General features: G+C 41.7%; 1 protein-coding gene across 1 annotated transcript in view; it reads right to left on the bottom strand.

Moving 5' to 3' along the window:
- Window positions 1-19,959, bottom strand: part of MICU1 (mitochondrial calcium uptake 1) — a 379,328-nt gene that overhangs the window by 100,484 nt on the left and 258,885 nt on the right. The window contains exon 9 of the mRNA XM_068257773.1: window positions 6,276-6,413. Within this exon, the coding sequence (XP_068113874.1) occupies window positions 6,276-6,413 (138 nt within the window). The remainder of the gene's footprint in view (window positions 1-6,275; window positions 6,414-19,959) is intronic.

The following is a 19,959-nucleotide window of genomic DNA, read 5'->3' as shown; positions in this document are numbered from 1 at the left end:
TGAGAGGTACCACGAGCAGGTACACTATTAGAGAGTAGGGAACTCCACACACAGCGGTAGGCACACAAGGGTCTCTCAGTGCTATTTCACACTGCTGCGATGCGTTGGGGCAAAATGCCTAGCAAAAGTCACACTTTGCGGTCCCCCCCTACGCCGGAAGTGCTTGACTTAACGCTAGTGCATGCCTACGTTACTGCGTGGCTTCTGTGGCAATATCGATCGGCCCGGAAGTCATGTTAGTCTATGGCGACGCAGTCCATTACTAGGCCGAATGCTACTCTTGTGGTATTGTCTGAAGGTCTGTTTTGGACGATACGGTGCGGCGGGCTCGACCCACCGGATATGTCAATATGCAGTGTGAAACCAAACATCGGGTTTCCAGGGACCCTAATACACAGGGCTGCCAGAAACCTCTCCTTTCACTTGGGACAAATTGCGTAATGTATTTCGCCACAACTCTGTGCGATTTGCACTTCGCACATTGTTCCATGGGGGAGGAGAGGTTTGTCCTCGGGAGGTAAGTTAAAAAAAACAAAAAAAAACAAAAAACAGGTAAGCAAAGAAGTTAATGTTTGGTTTGCAATGTTAAGTTTTTAAGTAAAAAAGTTCAAAGGTTATTAATGTTAATGAAGTAATTGCTTTGCTGCTTGCTTGTTTTTTGGGTTTTTTTGTATTTTTTTTTCTCTTTTTCCATCCAATAACCTTCCAGGTGGACCGAGCGAACGACTAACCAGCTGCAGTACTGATGGTGCATCCTGACAGAACATTGCGCGTCTGTCAGCTTACACACAAGTCGGTGCATGCAGCGCTGCAGGACGAGATTTCTCCTCCGCAGTCAAAAAGATACGTTTGCCGAGGCATATGGGCCGAGGAGTGGTGTTGGGGATTCATATGCTTTGGCAAACACTTTGTATCAAAAAAGAACTCTGGCAATGATTTGTTCATCCACATCGGTCGGTGTGAATGGATAAATCAGGTTTGCCAGGGCATACGAGCTGGTGGGTTTGGATTTTTGGGGCGGCAGCTCCTATGTCCTGGCAGACGCCTTCCCCTCCTTTTTGTATTGTTTTGTCTTTTTTTCTTCTCTCTTTTTTTCTATCCAGACTGACCAATCAGCTGCAGCACTGATGGTGCATCCTGACAGAACATTGCGCGTCTGTCAGCTTACACACAAGTCGGTGCATGCAGCGCTGCAGGACGAGATTTCTCCTCCGCAGTCAAAAAGATACGTTTGCCGAGGCATATGGGCCGAGGAGTGGTGTTGGGGATTCATATGCTTTGGCAAACACTTTGTATCAAAAAAGAACTCTGGCAATGATTTGTTCATCCACATCGGTCGGTGTGAATGGATAAATCAGGTTTGCCAGGGCATACGAGCTGGTGGGTTTGGATTTTTGGGGCGGCAGCTCCTATGTCCTGGCAGACGCCTTCCCCTCCTTTTTGTATTGTTTTGTCTTTTTTTCTTCTCTCTTTTTTTCTATCCAGACTGACCAATCAGCTGCAGCACTGATGGTGCATCCTGACAGAACATTGCGCGTCTGTCAGCTTACACACAAGTCGGTGCATGCAGCGCTGCAGGACGAGATTTCTCCTCCGCAGTCAAAAAGATACGTTTGCCGAGGCATATGGGCCGAGGAGTGGTGTTGGGGATTCATATGCTTTGGCAAACACTTTGTATCAAAAAAGAACTCTGGCAATGATTTGTTCATCCACATCGATCGGTGTGAATGGATAAATCAGGTTTGCCAGGGCATACGAGCTGGTGGGTTTGGATTTTTGGGGCGGCAGCTCCTATGTCCTGGCAGACGCCTTCCTCCTCTCTTTTTTTTTTTTCAAATTTTTTGGCAGATATTTTTTCATCCACATTGATTGATTGTTTGACGTTCATTTTTCCTTTCAGCCCACAGTGCATTACCCTTATGCCCAATATAAGGAGTATAGCAGAAACTCCTAATACTGGCCATACATGTAATGATTGCAGAGACCCTAAAATGCCAGGACAGACCCCACGAATGATGCCATTTTGGAAAGAGGACACCCCAAAGTATTCCGTGAGGTGCATGGTGAGTTCATAGAATGTTTTATTTTTTGTCACAAGTTAGCAGAAATTGTGGTTTTTTGTTTTTTTTCACAAAATGTCATTTTCCGCTAACTTGTGAAAAAAATAAAATTTTCTATGAACTCACCATGGCCCTCATGGAATACCTTAGCGTGTATTCTTTCCAAAATGGGGTCATTTGTGGGGTTTGTTAACTGTCCTGGCAAGTGGGCGGGGTGCTAAATTTTGAGCACCCCTGTAAAGCCTAAAGGTACTCATTGGACTCTGGGCCCCTTAGCGCAGTTAGGGTGCAAAAAAGTGCCACACATGTGGTATTGCCGAACTCGGGAGAAGTAGTATAATGTGTTTTGGGGTGTATTTTTACACATACCCATGCTGGGTGGGAGAAATACCTCTGTAAATGACAATCTTTTGATTTTTTTACACACAATTGTCCATTTACAGAGTTATTTCTCCCACCCAGCATGGGTATGTGTAAAAATACACCCCAAAACACATTGTACTACTTCTCCCGAGTACGGCGATACCACATGTGTGGCACTTTTTTGCACCCTAACTGCGCTAAAGGGCCCAAAGTCCAATGAGTATCTTTAGGATTTCACAGGTCATTTTGCGGAATTTGATTTCCAGACTACTCCTTACGGTTTAGGGCCCCTAAAATGCCAGGGCAGTATAGGAACCCCACAAATGACCCCATTTTAGAAAGAAGACACCCCAAGGTATTCCGTTAGGAGTATGGTAAGTTCACAGAAGATTTTATTTTTTGTCAAAAGTTAGCGGAAAATTGTTTTTTATTGTTTTTTTCACAAAGTGTCATTTTCCACTAACTTGTGACAAAAAATAAAATCTTCTATGAACTCACCATACTCCTAACGGAATACCTTGGGGTGTCTTCTTTCTAAAATGGGGTCATTTGTGGGGTTCCTATACTGCCCTGGCATTTTAGGGGCCCTAAACCGTGAGGAGTAGTCTGGAAATCAAATTCCGCAAAATGACCTGTGAAATCCTAAAGGTACTCATTGGACTTTGGGCCCTTTAGCGCAGTTAGGGTGCAAAAAAGTGCCACACATGTGGTATTGCCGAACTCGGGAGAAGTAGTATAATGTGTTTTGGGGTGTATTTTTACACATACCCATGCTGGGTGGGAGAAATACCTCTGTAAATGACAATCTTTTGATTTTTTTTACACACAATTGTCCATTTACAGAGTTATTTCTCCCACCCAGCATGGGTATGTGTAAAAATACACCCCAAAACACATTGTACTACTTCTCCCGAGTACGGCGATACCACATGTGTGGCACTTTTTTGCACCCTAACTGCGCTAAAGGGCCCAAAGTCCAATGAGTATCTTTAGGATTTCACAGGTCATTTTGCGGAATTTGATTTCCAGACTACTCCTTACGGTTTAGGGCCCCTAAAATGCCAGGGCAGTATAGGAACCCCACAAATGACCCCATTTTAGAAAGAAGACACCCCAAGGTATTCCGTTAGGAGTATGGTAAGTTCATAGAAGATTTTATTTTTTGTCAAAAGTTAGCGGAAAATTGATTTTTATTGTTTTTTTCCACAAAGTGTCATTTTCCACTAACTTGTGCCAAAAAATAAAATCTTCTATGAACTCACCATACTCCTAACGGAATACCTTGGGGTGTCTTCTTTCTAAAATGGGGTCATTTGTGGGGTTCCTATACTGCCCTGGCATTTTAGGGGCCCTAAACCGTGAGGAGTAGTCTGGAAATCAAATTCCGCAAAATGACCTGTGAAATCCTAAAGGTACTCATTGGACTTTGGGCCCTTTAGCGCAGTTAGGGTGCAAAAAAGTGCCACACATGTGGTATTGCCGTACTCGGGAGAAGTAGTATAATGTGTTTTGGGTTGTATTTTTACACATACCCATGCTGGGTGGGAGAAATACCTCTGTAAATGACAATCTTTAGATTTTTTTACACACAATTGTCCATTTACAGAGTTATTTCTCCCACCCAGCATGGGTATGTGTAAAAATACACCCCAAAACACATTGTACTACTTCTCCCGAGTACGGCGATACCACATGTGTGGCACTTTTTTGCACCCTAACTGCGCTAAAGGGCCCAAAGTCCAATGAGTATCTTTAGGATTTCACAGGTCATTTTGCGGAATTTGATTTCCAGACTACTCCTCACGGTTTAGGGCCCCTAAAATGCCAGGGCAGTATAGGAACCCCACAAATGACCCCATTTTAGAAAGAAGACACCCCAAGGTATTCCGTTAGGAGTATGGTAAGTTCATAGAAGATTTTATTTTTTGGCACAAGTTAGTGGAAAATGACACTTTGTGAAAAAAACAATAAAAATCAATTTTCCGCTAACTTTTGACAAAAAATAAAATCTTCTATGAACTCACCATACTCCTAACGGAATACCTTGGGGTGTCTTCTTTCTAAAATGGGGTCATTTGTGGGGTTCCTATACTGCCCTGGCATTTTAGGGGCCCTAAACCGTGAGGAGTAGTCTGGAAATCAAATTCCGCAAAATGACCTGTGAAATCCTAAAGGTACTCATTGGACTTTGGGCCCTTTAGCGCAGTTAGGGTGCAAAAAAGTGCCACACATGTGGTATCGCCGTACTCGGGAGAAGTAGTATAATGTGTTTTGGGGTGTATTTTTACACATACCCATGCTGGGTGGGAGAAATAACTCTGTAAATGGACAATTGTGTGTAAAAAAAGTGAAAACATTGTCATTTACAGAGATATTTCTCCCACCCAGCATGGGTATGTGTAAAAATACACCCCAAAACACATTATAGTACTTCTACTGAGTATGGCAATACCACATGTGTGGCACTTTTTTGCAGCCTAACTGCGCTAAGGGGTCCAAAGTCCAATGAGCACCTTTAGGCTTTACAGGGGTGCTTACAATTTAGCACCCCCCAAAATGTCAGGACAGTAAACACACCCCACAAATGACCCCATTTTGGAAAGTAGACACTTCAAGGTATTCAGAGAGGAGCATAGTGAGTCCGTGGCAGATTTCATTTTTTTTTGTCGCAAGTTAGCAGAAATGGAAACTTTTTTTTTTTTTTTTTTTGTCACAAAGTGTCATTTTCCGCTTACTTGTGACAAAAAATAATATCTTCTATGAACTCACTATGCCTCTCAGTGAATACTTTGGGATGTCTTCTTTCCAAAATGGGGTCATTTGGGGGGTATTTATACTATCCTGGAATTCTAGCCCCTCATGAAACATGACAGGGGGTCAGAAAAGTCATAGATGCTTGAAAATGGGAAAATTCACTTTTTGCACCATAGTTTGTAAACGCTATAACTTTTACCCAAACCAATAAATATACACTGAATGTTTTTTTTTTAATCAAAAACATGTTTGTCCACATTTTTCGCGCTGCATGTATACAGAAATTTTACTTTATTTGAAAAATGTCAGCACAGAAAGTTAAAAAAATCATTTTTTTGCCAAAATTCATGTCTTTTTTGCTGAATATAATAAAAAGTAAAAATCGCAGGAGCAATCAAATCGCACCAAAAGAAAGCTTTATTAGTGACAAGAAAAGGAGCCAAAATTCATTTAGGTGGTAGGTTGTATGAGCGAGCAATAAACCGTGAAAGCTGCAGTGGTCTGAATGGAAAAAAAGTGGCCGGTCCTTAAGGGGCGAAAAGACTGTGGTCCCGAAGTGGTTAAACAAGACTAGAGAAATGCAAAATAGTGGTTTAATTCAGTAACCTTTTGCACTCACTAGCATATAAATGAAGAATATAAGCAAACTATACAGTGAAGTATTTCTTTCTGCTGATTTTGCTCTTTTACCCTTTGACCAAGAAATGACCAACCTATAATTGTAATGGTAGGTTTACTGTAGCTGTAAAAGAATAACAACAAAAGAACCCTCAAAAACCCATTGCCCCAAAGTCAGAGCTTGATGATCATTGTAATGAGTGAAATAAGTATTTGATACCCTATCAAATATTAGTATACTATACGCTGTTGGCGTGTGAGGTGCAAATGGTAGAGGAAGCACCAGAAGACAGATGGGAACTACACGGTAGGAATGTGTAAAATGCATATACATTTATAATAAAGTCTTCACATTTTGTTAAATATCACTAATTTCCTAATTAACAATAATAAGTGTTATATTGCAATCTGAACATAGTATCATCTTTATGAACCTGAAAACCTTTGCTAAAGGCACATTGTTAGATTTTTAGCACTCACCTCTCCATCTTTGAAGCGTTTTTTCAGCTGTTTTAACATTTGGGTGAGTTTCTTGGATTGCACTCCGCTGTATGCCAGAAGCATGCTGCCAAACTGGCGCTCAGTGATGTGACCATCCACTGGATCATGGCGCTCAAACTAAAGATGAAAATTAAACAGAACTTGAAGACGCCAATTCATACTGTCACAGTACACAAAACCACCAAAACAGGATAAGAAAAACAATAGTTAAGACAATAAGCCTTCCCCAAAGCGGCCAGTTACTCCCAGTTCTGTGGTACAGCTGAAACCTATGGTTGTTCTGAGCAATTATTGTATTGCCTCCATAGACTTTAACCCACATATGTTTAGCACCAATTGACAATATATAGGTATAATAATGTAGTAAAGGGTGAAGAGATTGATGCCAATGATACTACTGAAGACAATAACAGCCAAAAGTATGTATTTCATTTTTTTAAGGCTAGCTTCACAGTGGGACGTTGTGGAGCTGCTTTATAAGATTTTATACACTGCTTACCGCAATGCAAAAACAAGTCTATGCAACGTTCACAGTGTGACGTTAGCGTTGCATGGCAACTAGATGAGTTATGGTAACGCACTGCTGCAGTGCGTTACCTTTAAATGCATACGTTACCAGGTACAGGAAAGCATACTTTTCACTTCCTGTATGCTTTACTGTACCTACAGTATGCGACGGTAAGCAGCTTTAACCATTTCTGCCGCCCGGACGTGATGCTTACGTCCAGGTGGCTGCTCTGCTGCGGTGCCGTGCTTTGACGCTCTTACTAGAGGCTTCGATCTTTCTGCAAATAAAAATTTCCACGTCCTCCTTGTGCTTCCAGTTAGCAAGAAGCACAAGGAGAAAAAAAACTGAAGGTGGCCATCTTGTGGCCAAATAGTAAAACTACATCTACATATTTTACACATTACAATTTACACATATAATAATATTAAAAATTAACTGTTTATTTCCCACACCAAAATATTACCCAAATAAAATTTTTAATGAAAAAAAAAATTACAATTAAAAAAAAAAAAAAAGTTACCTAAGGGTCTGAACTTTTTAACCACTTCAGGTTCACAGGTTTTTTCCCTTAAAAACCAAAACAACTTTCACATTTCAGCGCTCCTCCCATTCATTTAGCAATACCTTTATTGTTACTTATCACACTGAAATGATCTATATATTGTTTTTTTCGCCACAAATTATGATTTCTTTGGGTGGTAGTTTTTGCTCTGAATTATTTTATTTTATATGCATTGTAAAGGGAATAATAGGGAAAAAAAAGAAAAAAATGATTATTTCTCAGTTTTCAGCCATTATAGTTTTAAAATAAAATGTACTTTGGTACATAAAACCCACACATTTTATTTGCCCATTTGTCCGGTTTATTACAACGTTTAAATTGTGTCCCTAGTACAATGTATGGTGATAATATTTTAACTGGAAATTAAGGAGCATTTTTCCATTTAGGGATTTTTAATACTTTTTCACTTCTTACAAGAACTTTTTTTTGAAAAAAATATACTCTCATGACATCCGTATTAGAAAAGCCCCTAAGGTAACTATTTATGTAAAAAAATTGAATGATGTAATTTTTTTATTTTTTTTTTAACAAGTGTTTTTTTTCTGTAACTGTGGGGCAGGGATGGAAGGGGTTAAAAGTAATAAAATAAAAATAATAAACTTTCTATGGAAAACAGAATAGTGGCATAAATAGGTGTATTTTACTTTTTGGCCACAAGATGGTGTTTGTATTAATAGAACACAGCCGAACACTGTGTCGGGTCTGAGAGCTTCTGCGACGTTAACAAGCTCTCCGAAGACACGGGAACAGTGATCGGGATTGAGAATCAAAAGATTCTCACATCCTGATCACAGATGGAGGGGGCTGCGACGGTGGATCGACGGTAAACAGCGCGGGGATCGTGAACGCGACGGTAAGGCAGCAGTACGCATATCTACCCCCCTGATCCGCACGTGTAGTTTAAAGCGGTGTGGATATGCGTACCAAGGATCCTAAAGTGGTTAAATATGCATTTGAAGGGGGTATACTACGAACATTTTTTAAATCATAAGCTTGTAAATAGTGATGGACGTAAAACGGGAAAAATGCACCTTTATTTCCAAATAAAATATTGGCGCCATACATTGTGATAGGGACAAAATTTAAATGGTGTCATAACCAAGACAAACGGGCAAATAAAATACATAGGTTTTAATTATGGTAGCGTGAATTATTTTAAAGCTATAATGGACGAAAAATAATGATTTTTTTTCCATTTTTTTTCTTATTAATCCTTTTAAAATGCATTTATAAAAAAAATAATTCTTAGCAAAATGCACCACCCAAAGAAAGCCTAATTAGTGGCGGAAAAAACAAGATATAGATCAATAAATTGTGTTAAGAAGTAATAAACTTATTAGCGAATGAATGGGAGGTGAAAATTGCTCTGATGCATAAGGTGAAAAATCCCCGCGGGCTGAAATGGTTAATCAAAAGTTCCTGCAATTTGGTTGGCTCCTAGTCCCTGATGATTCATAGATTGGCGAAACATGTCGGGCGGAGCTTAACCATAACACCAGGAACTAGCGGCGAACAGGAAGGTGGGCGTTCCACATGGGTTGAGGCCATGAGGAGCGCGCACGAGCGGCGAAGCCAGTGGAACTACTGAGATCAGCCTGCCTAAGGCCAGCAATACGGGGGAGAGCCCGATTTCAAGAAAAAACTCAACGCTGTTTTATCTTCAATTAACATGTGAGTGCAATATGGTTTTTTAAGCAATAAATGTAAGACGTTTTTACGCTATGAGAGGCTCTTTTATTGAGATTTTAGAAACAGTTTGATGGTTTAAAGAGGAGGAAGTGGATTTGCTTGGAGTGATCGAGGCAGTGCCAGAGAGGTGGGGGATGGCCCGGTAACGGTCACAAGGCTGCATTAGACCCGCTGGTGGGTCTTAGTACACGGTGAGTCCCGCACAATAGGGTGTGGTGGAGGCTGTTCTATCGGGCAGTGAGGAAATTGAACATATGGAAGATTGAAGTTGGAATCCAATTAAAATACAACTATATAGGCCTTTGCTCAAACAAAGAGAGACTGTATTATTATATATGGACTTGAGTATATGATTAAATACACATACACCTGAGAGCGCCACCTCTGTGCATGGTGAAATGGTTAATGTGTGTTACCAATTTTTGATGTGTTGCATTGTAATGCTGCATTGCAATTTTACAATGCAACATTTCACTGTGAACCTAGCCTGACAGTTCAAATTTATTTCATTTTTGTTATGATAAAAATGTGGAGCTCTTTGTACGGAATTTCACTTACAATAAAAACACCTCAATATTTTTTTCTAAAGTAATCATATAGTTGTCAGTGCTGACCTCTGTAACGATCGGTGTAACACAGAGAGGATCTGATTACCGGTGATCTGCAGTAACACCGAGAATACAGATATATACCCGATTATTGATGATCTGCAGTATCACCGATAATCAGATATATCTCTAACCTCTGGACACCTGAGTAATATGAGTGTTTGGTGCAACAGTAATACTTTGAGGAGAGCACCCGTGTCGAGGGTGCCAGGCAGTAAGAGATACTGCCCAAGAACAAGCTCCTTCCAATGGCCTGAGGCTCCCCAAGGGGAGGAGTCAGGCTGAGAGTGGGAAGGACCAGAGTGTGAGTGACACCAATGGTGGAGTGTCACTGACAGATCTGTGAACTATCTCTAAACAGGGGAGATAGTTCTTGAGGTCGAACAGGCCAGGTCGGCAACAGACAGACAGATCAGATACAGAGACAGGAGAGAGATACGGAATCCTAAGACAAGCAGGGTTCAGCAACAGAGTATCAGATATAGCGAAGTACCAAATCAGAGATCAAGAGAGTGGTCAGGAAAGCAGGAAGTCATAACAGATAATAACAATGCCTAGTCTGGGGTGTGAGCTCCGTGATCATCAACACCCTGGAACTAGTCTGATATATAACAGAGTGGTAATACAGTTCCCTAGTCTTGGGTGTGAGTTCCTTGATCATCAACACCCTGGAACTAGTCTGAAGTATAACAGAATAACAGTACACAGATACTGACAAAAAGGTCTGAGTGCTACCACGTAGTGATCGCAACGGCAGACACCAGAGAAATGACCAGCACCCAGTATATATACTATAGCGCTCTCCAGCGCCTCCCCTAAGTGCTGGACCAATCAGAAATGGTTGAATTGTCAGCTGACCGGCTTGGTCAGCTGACACCCTTCTGGCTGTCATAAAAGTTCTGTCTCTCCACGCGCGCGCGCGTCCTTCTGAATCTGTGTGGACTATCAGTCCCAGCCACACCAGACGTGTTGCAATGTATCCGCTGTGCAGGGCGCGGAAACAGCCGCACTGCTATCCGAGCATGCGGCGGTTTCTCCGCGTTCAGCCATGCTGACAGATGTAGGCTCTGAGCACCCACGGCGGCTTTTCCGCGTTTTCTCACAACCTCCATGTAAAAACACTACTTGCCTGTCATAAATTACTTTGAGACACTCATGTGGCACAAGCACCTGCAGCCAGCACAGTTAGGACACCTGACCGCATCCGTGTAATAAAGGCCTGGAAAAAAGGGCGCAGGGCATTACTGCTACTAGAATATCTAACATTTCCGATAGTCTACTACTTAATTCCAATAGTAAAATATCAGTAATCTTTACCAATATTTCACTATGACTTAACCTAACCCTACTCTCACACAGAACCCACCCTCTACTGATGTTTAAAGTGAACCAGAGACGAAGCACCCTCATATATGTATGAGGGTGCTTCGTCTCTGGTTCACTTTAACCCTTAACCCTCCCTCTACCTATGTCTAACGCTTAGCCTCCCTTCCTTGTAGTGCCTAACCTTTACACGGGCTCAGAGCCCGATAAAATAGTGGCCAGAGTCTTCTCACTATGCAAATTGACAACCGCTAGGTATCTATCTGCATAGACTCGGCGCCCGCAATTTGTCCCTGTAGTTAAGCTTTAATATCTACAACCTGACTCGTACAAATTTTGCCACACCAGGACCTCAGCTCAGTCTTTCTCTCCATACAGGTCTGAGCTACAATTCAAACTTCTAAATGACTTAATGCAAACCCGATTCAAAAAAGTGAAGTAACTTGTTTTAAAGAAGCAATAAGAATTGTCTAAAATCAGATAAACACAATATATTCAGAACCAAGCTCCAAACAGAATAGTGATATTTGCCTCCATGTTCACACAACATACTGAAAAGTCAATGAAATCAATTGCATTTCACCTCAGAGTATTCCTGTGGTATACAGTGGTCATATGAGCTAAAATACAGGGACTATCTCTTGCAGAAACATTCATCTGAAATGCAGTTTAGTTTGTCATGGCACTTGGGAAAGTACTGCAATTAATCAAATGCTTTCTGCCGGCTTCTAAGTCAGCACAAAGCACAGGCAGAATTTTTATTTAGATCCAGGCTTAGAGTAGGGCTAAGATTTTGCAACAACTTTACAGTACAGGCAGACACCCTTCCACTTAGTAAGGAAGCATTTGTAAATATTTTAATTAACATTGTAAAACCTTTTCCCGAGTGCATATGTATGGAAGAAGATAGAACTTTTGTTAGGACGCTTAGAGCAGCTCTGGGGGAGAGCAATGACGGGATCACAGAGCGTATATATGAGGTGAATAATGCCTGCACACTATGACAAAAATCTGCTGGAGGCTATTTACAGCTATTTGTCCTTTCCCATTGGTCTTCAACTGGCATACTTTGCAACAGTGTCATTTTCTGACCTGGTGCATAACAATCACCCCCACAGTGAATGCAACTGCAGGGGGAGCTATGGCTCTGGGGGTGGGGCGCAGAGCAGCCGGGGGGTTCAGCAGGCACACAGCCATCAGGAGGACTCCTGACTTCCCCCTCCCTCACCTCGGGCCTTTCAGAACTACCACCTCCAGAATTAGAGCAGCGGCCGGGAAGGGAGATTCACCTTACTTCCGTATTCCATGCGCTGGATCTTCACGCGCGCCGGTCTTCTCTGTCTTCGTCACTCACTCTCTACTTCCTGAATTGCGGAAGTAGAGAGTGAGTGGCGGAGATGGAGAAGACAAGTGTCATGTGATGTTGTATACGTTTTAAATAGTACCTTTGGTTTCAAGTGTAAATTAGTATAATGTAGAATTAGTGCATACAATTTCAGTTCAGAGCTTGTATCGGGTTTCTGTGCAGTAGACATTTAGTATTCATTTCCATGTGTGATGTCCCTCATGGGGAAGCATTTAAGGATTGCTTGTTGACAAGTGTACCTGATGAAGGGCTCCGTCCAAAACTAGTGGTGTACCTTTGCTGCTCTAATATAGCAAGATTGCTAAAAGACCTTTTGTGTGCCATTTTTTTCATTTTAAGTGGTTCAGTGGTGTAACAGTGGGTGGTGTCCCTGTGGAGAACAGGAATAAGATTCCAGTGTATAACCAGAAGCAGTACCAGTTTGCATTTACATCACTGCAGTACCTCTTTAAAGGGACGCTTAAGCCAGGAATAAAAAAATCAGTTTTACTTTCCTGGGGCTTCTACCAGACCCCTCCAGCTGTCCTGTGCCCTTGCAGTTACTCACGGAGCCTACGGCCCCCACCGCCAGCTAGATTTTTTCCGCTGACAGGCCCGACCACGTGTATTTTTCTTCACGTTCCCATCCGAAGAGTGTCCTGCGTCTGTGCAGGACGGGAAAATGAAGAAGGATGTGTGGCCAGGCCTGCCAGGTGAAGAAAGAACGCCGACTCCCTGTTAGCGAAAATGAAACTAACTGGCGGCGGGGGACCGGAGGCTCCGTGAGTGACTGCAAGGGCATGGAACTGCTGCAGGGGGCTGGTAGAAGCCCCAGGCAAGTAAAACTGATTTTTTTTATTCCTGACTTAAGTGTCCCTTTAAGCCTTGTTCACACTCTAGATGGTTCTTGGCAGAGGCAGCCCAAATCGGCCAAGAAATATCTAGCGCATGCACAGCAGCCCCTGATCCCCCTTAGTGCATTGTCAAGCAACTTGCCTGCATGATCGACTTGAACAAGTGCAGGCCGAGACTATTGTTCTCTCACTTGCCCAATTCATCATGCGCGCCAAGCCTCTGGCCCTCTTTCACTCTCCATGGCAACAGAAAACAGGGTAGCAATGCGTCTGTGCAGCCCTAAACTGTTGCCTAAGGGATTGAGTCCGAATCCCTGGTGGGACTAAGTCCATATACGTGTGTATGAGTCCTTAGCAGCGCATTTGTTCCAGAACACACACAGTGCTATACACACTTTTTATGGTGATGTTAGAATTTGTCCTTTTTTAATCTTGCGTTTAGTTGAGCTTGAAGTAAAGGCTTGCTTTAAAACTTAATAAATTCCTCCTATCTTTGTACACAGGTATTCAGTACACATCTTTGTAGAACCTTGTCTGTAATGCTCGAATCCCAAGCACAGATGTGACTTGCATGCAAGTACAGTATTTATTATCTTATAAATCTTGCTCCCAGGATGCACTGCAGAAAACACGTCCACTGCTGATATTTCTTTAGCATGCGCTTCACACCCTGTCCATTTACTATCTAATAAAGCCAAGGCATACAAATCTAGTCATTCTCAGTCTGAGTGCCTCTAAGCAATCTCTCTACCCAGACATTTGTATCTATTTTTAAGACACCTAGCCTGATAGAAGACAGATTACAGAGTCCACTGTATATACTCTCCAGTGTGAGATGGAGTTTATTAAACCAATCACTCCGTATTTTCAATAAAGTATACCTATCTACCGAATTCAAGGTTAGGTCCTCTGGGCTTAGGCAGAAATAAACTCAGCAGTTTGATGGTAACAGTTGCGAGTCAAAATGATTTTGTGTTGGCGTGCTGATTTTACAAAATATTAAGGGTAATGAAACATTAACAAAATGAAGCAAAGAAAATTATCTGTAGGAAACGAATACGAATAGCTGCTGTACGTAAAGTATTTTAGTAAACTAGAGTTTCATCTGAGGACGTCTCTACTGTCCCCATATGACTGCTAAATGGTGCTCCCCAATAAACAAAACAGAAGAAACCAAACAACAAGGAGCACCCCCCCCCCCAACTATCTCTATGGCGAATTGAAAGCCCTCAGTCTCACTGGTTCCTGAGATAGGGTATATCAAATCCTATTTCAGAATAATCGGATGCATTCCCATATAAGCCAAAAGGCCTTGATTCCATCTATGCAATTCCAGCCACGTTTGAGGAAACGCAACACAACGCAATCCGCAAGGACATCAGAAAGTTGATAGACTGCACTGTCTGATGTTTCCATCCATGCATGCGATTCACAGAAGAGTTGCAACACATGGTTGCATGCACCTGGCCATTTGCATTGTGATTTAATTCATCATGATGAATGTAATCACAATTGCTCTGGGGAAAATCCCAGAGCAACCCAGTGCTGTGCATTGCAGCGGCCACCTGCGTTACCCACAGTGTACTAGGTGTAAACACCTCTGCTCCGAACTCTACGAGGACCTCAATGAACCACCAGAGCAAATCTTGCACTGTCCACTCCGGCTGACCATTTGCGATCTGCTCCAGTGTGGACCAAGCCAAAGAAATGTTGACAGAATTACAGGGCAAAACCTGGGTGGTTTAGAGAGCTTTGAATGGTTTCTAAACTGCCATTTTAATTACAATAACAAATTACAACAATAAAACATTTTGATTTCGCTGCAATCAAAATACACTACTGAAGGATGCTTTTCAGTTATTTGAAAACAAGAGATGGACAGCATTCACTTCCTGACACAAAGTGATTTTTACCTACAATTGCCAGCTTTTTAATACCAATATTCAGGGGTACAATAGGCTGATGATCCCTAGAGGATCTTCTATAGTAAGACCATATCCAGTGATCCTGCCTTCTTGCCCACTCATCTATCTACTAAAAGCATATGTCATACTGTAGGCTGGCCCATCAGTAACAAAGGTGTCTCCATATGTTGGTTTGGTTTAAAGATGTTGAATTCCCAGACCTTTCTTTACTTTCATCTTCTGTTAGCACAGATAGAGTACAATGAAACATGCTATGAAATAAAGCTGTAGAACACAATCCAATTACGGTAATCAGAACAGACAAGCAAATATAGTGCACACCAATACAAAAAAAAAGAAAAGAAACAAAAAGTAGCAAGGATATGAAAACTGCATGAACTCCACTCTTATTACTTGTCAGATGTGATATCACTAACAGGGAAAACAGCACATAGTCAAGAGAAAGTTTGCAACAGTTTTAACTGACAACTTATTGATGGGCTCAAGAGTATCTGTAATACAAAAAAAGCAAGCAATACACAAAGTAGGTCCTTCCAATGTAAATGACTGGATGCCAATGATCTCAGAGCAGGTTTTTTAATTGCTCTTCTTAAAGGATACCCGAAGTGACATGTGAGATGATGAGATAGACATGTGTTTGTACAGTGCCAAGCACACAAATCACTATGCTGTGTTCCTTTTTTTGTTTCTCTGTCTGAAAGAGTTAAATATCAGGTATGTAAGTGGCTGACTCAGTCCTGACTCTCACTGATGTGACCCTCACTGATAAGAAATTCCCCTTTTTTTATCTCTTTCTTGCTCTCAGAAGCCATTTTCTGCTAGGAAAGTGTTTTATAGTTGGATTTTTTTATCAGTGAGGGTCACACTGTAGTCACTTCCTGTCAGAGTCAGCCACTTGCATACCTGATATTTAACTCTTTCAGGTAGAGAAAGAAAAAAAGGAACACGGCATAGTTATTTGTGTGCTAGGCACTGTACATACACAATAATTAAAAACAATGGTGCATGAGCCAGCCTGGGGCCCCGGGAACTCTCACTGCCCGGGGCCCCAGAACCAGCATCTAACACCATATGTGAGCGCAGCCAAGACCTTGGAGCTGCCACCTCCAAGGCCTGTCTCCTACTGCTCTAAAAACTTACCAGACACACAATTGGAGAACCTCACTCCCAAACAGTTCTCTGCTGCTTTATAAAGCCTGCAGGCTGCTTATAAGCCAATGAAAAGTGCACACATAATACACCTAGCTTGCAGTGATAATCAAGCTGCACTCACATATGGTGTTAGATGCTGGTTCTGGGGCCCCGGGCAGTGAGAGTTCCCGGGGCCCCAGGCTGGCTCATGCACCATTGTTTTTAATTATTGTAGTATCCCATGCAGTTTAGTTAGGAGGGGGGCAGATGAGAGGGAATATCCTGCACGCTGGTGCCCCCTGCTGGTCATATAGCCATTGTCTATATGCAACTGAAGCCCTCTCCTACTAATTGGCTGACTTGCTCAGCTTTTGCTTGATTATCACTGCAAGCTAGGTGTATTATGTGTGCACTTTTCATTGGCTTATAAGCAGCCTGCAGGCTTTATAAAGCAGCAGAGAACTGTTTGGGAGTGAGGTTCTCCAATTGTGTGTCTGGTAAGTTTTTAGAGCAGTAGGAGACAGGCCTTGGAGGTGGCAGCTCCAAGGTCTTGGCTGCGCTCACATATGGTGTTAGATGCTGGTTCTGGGGCCCCGGGCAGTGAGAGTTCCCGGGGCCCCAGGCTGGCTCATGCACCATTGTTTTTAATTATTGTAGTATCCCATGCAGTTTAGTTAGGAGGGGGGCAGATGAGAGGGAATATCCTGCACGCTGGTGCCCCCTGCTGGTCATATAGCCATTGTCTATATGCAACTGAAGCCCTCTCCTACTAATTGGCTGACTTGCTCAGTTTTTGCTTGATTATCACTGCAAGCTAGGTGTATTGTGTGTGCACTTTTCATTGGCTTATAAGCAGCCTGCAGGCTTTATAAAGCAGCAGAGAACTGTTTGGGAGTGAGGTTCTCCAATTGTGTGTCTGGTAAACTGTACATACACATGTCTATCATTATGTCACATGTCAGTTCGGGTATCCTTTAAGAGGGCTCAGGTGAGCTTAGGCTCAAGTACAGCCTAGTGCTGGTCTCACCGCACCAACTGTACCAGAATCCAACATTCACTCTGTACTTGAGCCAAAGCTCACACAAGGATGCCATGAATAAGTCAATAACTTATTTTCATAATTTTTATAACTACAATTGGTAAAATGTATTTCTAGCATAAACGATAAACTGAAGGAAAACATCTAACTGTAAAGGTAGAGTATTGAAAATGAACTGTAACGACAAAGTAGAACATAATACATTATTAAGTCTAACCATTTTCACTGTAATTATTCAGATTTCAGCATCAGAAATGTTTTGTATATCATTACGCAGTGATTCATCTTGTCAGCAGTAAAGATGCCAGCATCACTGATAAGTTTAAGAATGTAAATCAGGGTGAGGTAATATTTTCCAATGGGCAAACATAGACTAAATAATCTCTAAATAAATGTAAAAAAAATAAAAAAATAAATCAGTTTAGCACTGGATCAGTTATGCACAGTAAAGTTACTCTTTAATATTATGCCCAGCTTCACCCTAAATTCACTGACAAAAATATATATACAACATTATTTGATTAAAAAAAATTCACACCTTCAAAAGAAATACCCACACATCCGGATTTGACCTCATGGATATTAAATAGTTGGGAAGCATTCATTAAGAAATGCAAAACAAAAACCATATTCAACAGATTGGGTTACTGTTAAAATGCCATTTGTGCTTCGGTTTTGTCTGAACAGGCACTTCATCTGAGTCTGAATAGCATTGAATTTGCATTTAATATCATTCGGTCTTAGCAAGCCAATCAAACAACCACTGAAATCTAAACTTTCAGGAAAGGACCATGGGCTTGTATACATGGGTCATTCAGCCATGACTGCATTGAACTGCATTCTATTTTGTTGCATCTATTTTTCATTTTAGTGGTGAAGGTTATGTATAACATTTTGTTTTCTGTCTGCATTGCATTTTGTGTGCACTGACTCTATAAAAATAGAACAAACTGCAACTGGAAAAACTAAATGCTAAGCATAAGCAAAATAAACAGAGTTTAAATGCAGGCTGGCATTAGATTTCATAATAAATTTCATCTCTCCATTTAATATCCATCCAAAGTGCTTTGGACACATAGACTACACAAAAAATAAAGTCAAACTAAATTAGTGTGAGTTGACCAAACTAACAAATTGTCAAGGTAGGCAGTGGGAAATATCAGGGCAATAAGACACTGTGATCAAGACTGGGGCAGGAGATGAGGGATGGGTGAGGCGATAAGGGATTCAAATGGTCCTTTTTTTATTGCAAATTCATTATTTCTAAGCCTCCAAAATCTTCATGTATGAGGGCAGTATTAGTGTTCAAATTCGGGTTATTGAAAATCGGAAACCTGAATTCGCCTGTCACCACACTTCAGCATCCAGACAGGTCGGGGGAGTCAATTACTTTGCGAATCACGGAACTGCCGTGAAGCGCAACATGAAGTGCAAATAAGTGGACGCCCCCTGATTTTTTCCACATGTCTGGGTGCTGATGTGAGGTGACAGGTCAATTCAGGTTTTCAAATTTCAATAACCTTAATTCGAACACCAACACTAGCCAGCATATGATTGTGCCTTACAAGACACATGCTAGAAGAACTGTGCTGACCAAAGATGTAGCAATAGCATCTTTCAACAACACTTTCAATTCAATAAAATGATTCAACTATGCAAAGTCTAGCTGACTAATAATGATAGTTTTTATGTTTTATTTTGTCAGAACTGAAAAATACCAGTTGCTGTCAGTTATATATCAGCAGCTGTCAGTTACAACTGAATGTGCAAGGTAATGTCCATGTTTCCCTATGGCCCAAGTGGGCGATATTACAGTGCAACAGTGTGCTGACCAGTAAGCGGTTAGGGGGTAATGGCCATTTTTAAAATGGAGGACAGAAAATTTCCATTGATCACAGTGGACATACAGGACGCAGGTGAGGAGAAAGAGAATTACGGAGTATACTACACAGGAGGTAAGTATGACCTGTGTATGGTTATTTTGACTTTTTATTTTCAGTTCAGGTTTTCTTTACTGGAATAGGAGAGCCAGAAAATGTAGGTCTAATTGAATCTAATAATTAGCTGTTGTAAGAGAATTGGCAAAGCAAAACAGTCAAGTCGCATTTTTAAAAAAGGAACCAGCAATATTTTTTACAAATTCCTCTCCATTCAGGTTTCCTGTTAGGCCACTTTTACAGTTGCAGGTTAAACTTGCATTGCTTTACCCTATTTTACCGCAAGGGGCAGCAAAAGCGATGAAAGTCTATGGAGACTTTCACACTTATTGCAGCCGTTGTGGTGCACCAGAAGTATCTAAGCCGACACAAGGGCAGCAGGACATAACCGCAAGCTTCACACTTAACGTACGGTGCTTGGGGTAATGGAAGTCTATGGGCGATGCATGTAGGTGTGTTGTGGCGCGCATGCGTGGACTGGCGGGAATCCCAGTGTTGTACTTCCTGCCCAGCACAGAGTATGTCACTGCGTGGTGGGCGGCGCTATGAATATGACCCTGTCAGAGCGATATGGCAGGAGCATCGCATGGCAACGCAAAACAGAAGTGTAAAACCAGCTCAAATGAATCTTATTTGAACAAACTGGACGTGTAGAGTTTGCCCATGACTCTGCACTACATTAGGAGACTGAGAAGCGTTAACATGAAGAAGACGTTTAGGTGGAAACTTCATATGCTCTTAA

This window comes from Hyperolius riggenbachi, chromosome 10, assembly GCF_040937935.1.
Source record: "Hyperolius riggenbachi isolate aHypRig1 chromosome 10, aHypRig1.pri, whole genome shotgun sequence".
Classification (NCBI taxonomy): domain Eukaryota; kingdom Metazoa; phylum Chordata; class Amphibia; order Anura; family Hyperoliidae; genus Hyperolius; species Hyperolius riggenbachi.
Note: the sequence above shows the minus strand (reverse complement) of the source record. Positions and strands in the feature narration are given on the sequence as shown.